The sequence below is a fragment of the Chrysochloris asiatica genome, unplaced genomic scaffold, assembly GCF_000296735.1.
Source record: "Chrysochloris asiatica unplaced genomic scaffold, ChrAsi1.0 scaffold00726, whole genome shotgun sequence".
Taxonomy (NCBI): Eukaryota; Metazoa; Chordata; class Mammalia; order Afrosoricida; family Chrysochloridae; genus Chrysochloris; species Chrysochloris asiatica.
Genome location: NW_006409244.1, coordinates 56,890 through 64,773, shown reverse-complemented (window position 1 = coordinate 64,773; position 7,884 = coordinate 56,890). Strand labels below are relative to the sequence as shown.

Genomic DNA, 7,884 nt, shown 5'->3' with positions numbered 1-7,884 from the left:
CTGACTGAAACAGAGAATACAGAAAGATACTTATTTGTGTTTTATTAAATCTACAGAGGCATTCACATTTGTGGATCCTAACAAACTATGGGTAACATTACGAAGAATGGGAGTTACAGGACACATCATTGTATAAGTGAAGGAACTGTAATATAGACCAAGGAGCAGTCATTAGAACAGAACCAGGGGATACTGAGTAGCTTCTAAACAAGGGAGATGTGTGCCAGGGTACTATCTTTTCACCATATTTATTCATTCTGTATGCTAAACAAACATCTGAGAAACTTTATTATATGGAATTAAGATTGGAGGAAGATTCATTAACAACCTGCAATATGCAATAAGCAAGGCTCCAAGTGACACAGTCTTGCTATTCTGAAAACAGAGAGGACTTGAAATATTTACTGATAAAGCTAAGACTATAGCCTTCTGTGTTGATTGAACCTCAATGTAAAGAAAACAAAAGCTCTCAAATTGGAATCAATAAATGACATCATGATTGAGGAGAAAACATTTAAGTTGTCAAAACACTTCATTTTGTTTAGAATAAAAAATAGTGCTCATGGGAGCAGCAGCCAAGAAATCAAAAGACATGTTACATTAGGCAAATATCTAAAGTGTTGAAGAACAAAGAATTCTGAAATTGATCAAATATGTAATCAAGAAGTATTGATAATTACTTCTGATTTGAATGTGATGGTCAGGTACAAGGAGGAAGGATCAGTATTTGGAAAATGTGGCCTTGGAGACAGAAATTATACATGAAATTGCTTGATAGAATTTTTCAAGCCAATAACTTATTCATTGACAATATCTTTTTTAAACAACATAAAGAGAAACTATGCATATGGATCTCACCAGTTGAAATAAAAAGGAATCAAATTGTCTACATCTGTGGTTAGAAATGGTGTGAATTCTCCATATCATTAGCCAAAACAAGGCAAGAGGCAGACTGTGGAACAGACAATCAAGTTCAGGATGAAACTAAAGAAAATCAAGATGAGTCCACAAATCAAAGAGAGTCAACAAAATAACCATTATATTTACCTGGCAGGGGAGAGACAATGTTCATGAAGGTGGTTTTCCCAGAGCGAGACTTATCCATTGCACTCTGGATGTGCTGAGCCCTGAGATTTCCCCAAATGCGGGAAAATTGACTGCATAGTTTGTGGTAGTGGAGGACTGCGCTTGCAATTTCCACTGACAACACACACACAAACACAAAATATGAATACATCTTACCTGAATGTATAGACCACTTCAAGAATAGATTTGATGCCTTAAGTTCTAATGACCTACAGAGTTGTGAGATTACATCAAGATCATCATACAGGAAGAAAGTAAAGGATAATCAAAAATACAGGAAAGAAAGTGTAGAAAAAAATATTTCACAAGAGTCTCTGAAATTTGCTTTCTAGTGTAGTAATGCTAAAGTGAATGAAAGAATTGAGGAAGCCAAAGAACTGAACAGAAGATTCTGAAGGGCAGCTCTGGAAGACAAGGTCAAGTATTATAAAGAAATGTGCAAACAAATGAGGTTAGAAAACCAATCGAGTGAATTTAGAAAGACCTGAAGAAAACAAAAGCAAGCCTCGATTTAAAATATTGAAGGGTTTTATGGGCAAAATGTTGAATGATGCAAAAGGCATCAAAAGAAAATAGCAGGGACACAGAGTCATTGCATAAAAAGAAAAGGTCAGTGTTCAACCATTTCAAGATTTAGCATAGGATGAAGCACTGATGGTACAGACAGAAGATGTTAATGCTGTATTAAAGGCATGGGTGAAAAAGAAGGCTCCAGGAGCAGATAGAATGCAAACTGGAATCTTTCAAAAAACTGATGTAGTACTAAGTGCACTCACTCACCTATGCCAAGAAATTTGAAAGACAGTTAACTGCCAACTGATAGAATAAAATCAATATCTATTCCCATCCCAAATAGTGGTAACTCAATCATATGTGTAATTCATCAAATAATATCACATGCAAGCAATTCCCTCCCCCAACATGATCTCCTAGCTTTTCTTTTCTTTTTTTAAGTGTTTACTGTGAACTGAGTGATAGATTATGTGTGAGAGCATTAGTTTTACATTGCAATGATTGTGTGCTTTCATTGCAATTATTAGTTTCCTCTGTGTATCATCATTCAACAATATTTACTTCCATTCCTGTGTTTTTCTTTTTCCTTTAGGTGTGGGGGGAGGGAGGGAGGGAGAGAGGATGCACACATAAACAAACAGGAATATATACTCATTTAAACAACCAAAGGGCACATTCTGTAAGCCTGCCTTCTGACCACCAGTACTGTTTCTCTTTCCATGAGCCTAGATTCCTCAGCTGCTTCCTTCCTCATGTCCTCGTCTCTGTCTCCATCTCTGGTGTTACTGCTTCTCTGGATTGGATCCCACATTCACGTGTGGTCTTCTCCCTTGATGGTCCTATGGTCCTCTATTTCTGGATGGTAAGATTAAATAATCCCTCATTTTTGTTACAAACTTCTACCTTTACAGCTGTGACAGTCGCAATGAGTCATGATAACAATTACTCACTATGGAATCATAAGAATCTTATCCCCATCTATTTTCACCAAACCCCTCTAGACAAGATGAAAACTATTCAGTGGGGACTCTACCTTCCCCAGCACACTCTGAAACTGAACTCCCTCTTGAAAACTTGTAAACTAGTCAATTTGTGCCTTTATCTCCCCCTCATTTTAGTTAGCCAATGTCTAAGTTGCTCATCCCTATCTACCTTATATACAGAGAGGATAGAATTGATACGTGATGTGAAGACTGCTTCCCTCTCATTTGGCATTTTGTGCTACTATATCCATAAGTATAGGTCAAGTTCATCAAACTGTAGCAATTTACCCTTGTTTCCTTTATCAAAAAAATTTTTGTTTTCCTTCTTCCAGTCGAGTTCTGATGCTAAAGCCATGAAGGCTAGGTCAAATGGGTATTATCTGCAAGTTGGGCATTCTTGTGTGTCTCCCTTCACTTCATATCAGTTGGATGCTTCACTCTCAGGTCTAACTTTCTGGGAGCAATGTCCTTATTCATGAAGGTATTTCACCACACTTTAACCAACCAGCCCTTCTTCTTCTCTCTCTAATCTCTAGGTAAATGGAAGTCTATGGCATGTGGTTGAACTCAGCCCATTTCTTCATTCCTGTCTTTCCCCACTTCCACTAACCAGTAGATCAACATGATTGCTAGCAAGCTTACATGGCTGCTCATATGTTCCCTTGAGTTTCAGTCTTAGAAGGGCATATGTCCTGAAGGGACTTGATTGTTTGCCTTGATGGCTCCCCAGTAACAATTTGGCAATTAAAATTTTTTTCTGAAGATAATTTAGAAATGGCTGCAACAGAACATCAACAAAGAACTGCGAACAACTCAACAGATTCAGAAGAGGATATGATACTAGGACAAACATTGCTGACATCAGATGGATATTGGCAGAAATCAGTGTACCAGGGAAATGTTTATTTGTGCATTATTGGATACACAAAGCCTTTAAAATGTGCAGATCATGAATAGCTATGGACAACATTGTGAAGAACGGGTATTCCTGAACACATAATTGCACTCATGAACAACCTGTATATAGAACAATAGGCAGTTAGAACAGAAGAAGGCATACTGAATGATTTCAAATCAGGAATGATGTGTGACAGGGTTGCATACTTCATCATATTTATTTAATCTGTATGATGAACAAATAATTTGAGAAACTGAATTATTTAAAGAATGTGGCAACAGGATAGAAGCAAGATTCCTTAACAATCTCTATTATGTAGATGATGTTGTTAAGTGTTGTGGAGTAAATTCCAACCCATAACAACCCTGTATAGGGTTTCTAATGCCTAGCTGGTGAGCTTGAACCACCAACCTTGCAGTTCAAATGACTTTGCAGTCTGACTCAATAACCCACAGCCCCACAACCTGCTAATTGAGAGTGAAGTGGATGTAAACTACTTACTGATGAAGATCAAAGGGCACAAACTTCAATATGGATTGCACTTCAGTGTAAAGAAAACAAAAAACAGGCCCAATAAATAACATCACGATAAATTGAGAAAGAACTGAATTTATGAAAAACTCCAATTTGTTTAGATCTAAAATCAGTACTCATGGAAAACAACAGTCAAGATATCAAGTGATGTATTGATGTTGTTGTTAGGGGCCATCAGCACCATTGTGCTGATCTATCTCGTCAGAGGTCTCCCTCTTTTCTTCTGACTCTCCATTTTAGCAAACGTGATATCCTTCTCCAGGGAATAGTCCCTTCTGATACTATGTCCTAAATATGAGAGAAATCTGGGCTTAAAAACTTTCAATGAGCGTTCTAGACAAAATTCATCCTACTCAATTGTGTTTGTTCTTTTGGAAGTCCATGGTACTTTCAATATTCTCCTCCAACACCATAACTCAAATGCATCAATTCTTCATGGACCTTTCTTATTCACTGTCCAAATTTCACATGTATATGAGGTTATTGAAAATATCATGGTATGGTTTACACACATCTTCATCCTCAAATGGACATCTTTGATCTTGAACACTTTACCAAGATCTTGTTCAGCAGATTTGTCCAATGCAATGCATTATTTAATTTCTTGATGGCTGCATCCATTAATGTTGATGGTTCATCCAATCAAAATGAAGTCTTTGACAACTTCAAACTTTTCTCCATTTATATGGATGTTGTTTATTGATCCACTTAGAGGAATTTTTTTTTTTACTTTACATAGACTATGGTCTATGATCTACATCAGTAAGCATATTAAGTCCTCTTCACTTTCAGCAAGCAGACTTATATCAGCTACATATTGCTGGTTTTTAATGAGTCTTCTTACAATCCTGATGTCACCTTTTCCTTCATGTTATCTACTTTTTGATTATGTGCTCAGCGTACATATTGAATAAGTATGGTGAAAGAATCAACTCTGGAGTACACCTTTCCTAATTTAAAACCATTTGGTCTCCCTTGATCTGATTGAACAACTGCCAATTTTTTTTTTTATTATTATTATTACAGGTTCCTCTTGAGCACAATTAAGTGATCCAGAATATTCAATCTCTGCTATGTCGTCCATTGCTTGTCATGATGCACACAATCCACAGACTTATTGTAGTCAATAAACACAGGAAAACATCTTTCTGATATTACATGCTATCAGTCAAGATTCATTTCATGTCAACAGTGATATCTGTCATTCAATGCCATCTTTTGAATCTTGCTAGAAACTCTGGAAGTTCTTTCTCAATGTATGGTTGCAGCCATTTTTTGTATTTTCTTTACCAAAATTTTACTTGCATGCAACAATAATGATACTGTCCAATGATTTCTGCTTTCCATTGGGTCATCTGTTTTTGGAATGGGCACAAATGTGGATCTGTATCAGTCAGTTGACCAGGTAATTTTGTTCCTAATTTCATGGCAATGAGGAGTGAGTGCCTCCAGTGCAAATTCACTTTGTTGAAATATTTCAATTTACATACCATCAGTTCCTGGTGCCTTGTTCTTTACCAGTGCCTTCAACACATTTGACAACTTCATTAAGTATTGTTGGCTCTTAATCATATGCTGACTCTTGAAATGGTTGAACATTTGATATCTTACATCAGGCAAATCTGCTGCAGAAGACCTCCTTAATAAAGTATTGAAAAGCAAAGACATCAGTTTGAGGATTAAGGTACATCTGAGTCAATCCATGATATTTCCAGTTACCTCATATATGTGGGAAAGTTGGACAATGAGTAAAGAAGACCTTTGAAGAATTGATTCTATAAGAGCTACAAAAACAGCAGTAAGATTTCAGGTTGCCGGTGTCTGTATATATAATCTTTACAAATCAATACACCCCAAAGTGGTGTAAGATTAAGATTAAGCTGCCCTGCTGAGGATCCGCTGCAGGGCTGTCTTTATGTCCCTGTTCCTCAGGCTGTAGATGAAGGGGTTCAGCATGGGAGTGACAACAGTGTACATTGTTGAGGCCACCGCACTCATTCTGGAAGATGTGACAGTTGAACTGAGGTACACTCCGAGTCCTGTTCCATAAAATAAGAAAACAACTGACAAGTGAGAACCACAAGTAGAAAAGGCTTTCAACTTTCCACCTGAAGATGAAATTTTCAGAATGGAGGAAACAATTTGAGTGTAGGAGAAAATAATCCCTGAGACTGGAATGCCACCAAAGATGGCAGCAATACAATATACTAATATGGTACTGGTAGTGGTGTCAGAACAAGCAAGGTTAATGAGTTGAGGAGGGTCACAGTAGAAATGAGGGATTTCTACAATTGTACAAAAGGTCAGTTGGGATAATGTTGAAACATTCAACTGGGACTCCAAAAGGCTAATGAAATATGACAGCAAAACTAGCATGCCACAGAGGCGGGGGTTCATGATGATTGTGTAATGCAGGGGGTGACAAATGGCCACAAACCTGTCATAAGCCATCACAGTCAAGAGACTATTATCCAAACATGCAAAGAGATGAAAAAAGGACACTTGTGTCAGGCAGCCATTATAGGTGATGGTTTTACTTTGTGTCTGGATGTTGACCAGCATGTTTGGGATTGTGGTAGAGATTAAACCAAAATCAGCTAAGGACAGGTTGGAAAGGAAGAAGTACATGGGGGTGTGGAGGTGGGGGTCAGAGCTGACAGTCAGGATTATGAACAGGTTCCCAGTCACAGTGATCAGGTACATGGACAGGAATAATCCAAAGAAAAAGGGTTGCAGTTCTGGATCGTCAGAAAGGCCCAGCAGGAGGAATTCTGAGACACCTGTTAGATTCTGTGGCTCCATGTATCTGAGACAGCTTTAGAAAAAAAAAGAAAAGATGGTTGTTAAAAGGAAATAAGTTATTAGGAATCCATAGCTGACTCTATATTTCAAATTCAAGAATTTGCCAGTGTACAAATTTGAAAGTTGCAAGAATAGTTTTTTTGTTGTTTTTTTTCCTTTTCTTTTTCATGAGTAAATGGTTTTAGAAACATCAGCATGAAGTTGGTTTCTATGTTGTTGTTAATTGTTAGGAAGTCATTTCAACTCATATCGACACTTTTACACATACATGATGTGATTGAAAATGCAGCGATATGCATCAGGAATAACTTAACACTAAAAATGATCTCTTTGTTCTTTAACACTTTCTTCACGAAATCCTTTGCAGGAGATTTGTCTAGTTTAATACGTCATTTGATTTCTTGACTGCTGCTTCCATGAATGTTGATTATTCAATCCTTTCTTCATTTATCATGATATTATTTATTGGTCCTATTTGTTTTCTTTACACTGAAGTGCAATCCAGACTGAAGGCTGTGGTATTTTATCATCACCAGTAAGCATTTTAAGTCCTTTTTTCTTCCTTATGACTGAAGGTTAAAGCTCTTCCAAATGCCCAAATTTTCTAACATGTTTTATCACTCCATATACATTGATATCTATCACAACTCTTTCCTTCTCTCATGTCCAAGGGTTCTTTAAAATGCTGGTTGCAACATTTCACAGAACTCATAATTGTCTGTGGAAATGTCACACAACTGTGAAAGTCAGCAAGTCCCAAATCTGTAGTTCAGAGGGTAAAGAGCATGTTTACACTTCCGTTTCCTTCACAGGTTTTCAACATTCTTTAGTTTTCTGACATACATCTTATATGGATATACATGGTCAATCAAATAGGTGTGTTGTTTTATGATAAGCATAAACATAGGAGTAATTACAGCACATACATAGATGTTTCTAGAAAGAACACTTGCTAATTTATATACATAGGACTCGCCTGCCAGTTTTTCTTACTGTGGTGGCTTGTGAGTTGCTGTGATTCTGAAAGCTTTGCCACCAGTATTTTAAATAACAGTAGGGTCACCAATA

At 37.1% G+C, this 7,884-nt stretch overlaps 1 protein-coding gene across 1 annotated transcript; it reads right to left on the bottom strand.

Annotated features, from left to right (window-relative positions):
• Positions 1–5,889: 5,889 nt before the first annotated feature.
• LOC102818763 (olfactory receptor 7E24-like) lies at positions 5,890–6,816 on the bottom strand. The gene has a single exon (XM_006877965.1). The coding sequence runs from the start codon at positions 6,814–6,816 to the stop codon at positions 5,890–5,892; it is 927 nt and encodes a 308-aa protein (XP_006878027.1).
• Positions 6,817–7,884: the final 1,068 nt, after the last annotated feature.

Coding starts and splice junctions, on each gene's coding strand:
- LOC102818763 (XM_006877965.1), bottom strand. CDS start 6,816: ATGGAGCCACAGAATCTAACAGGTGTCTCAGAATTCCTCCTGCTGGGC.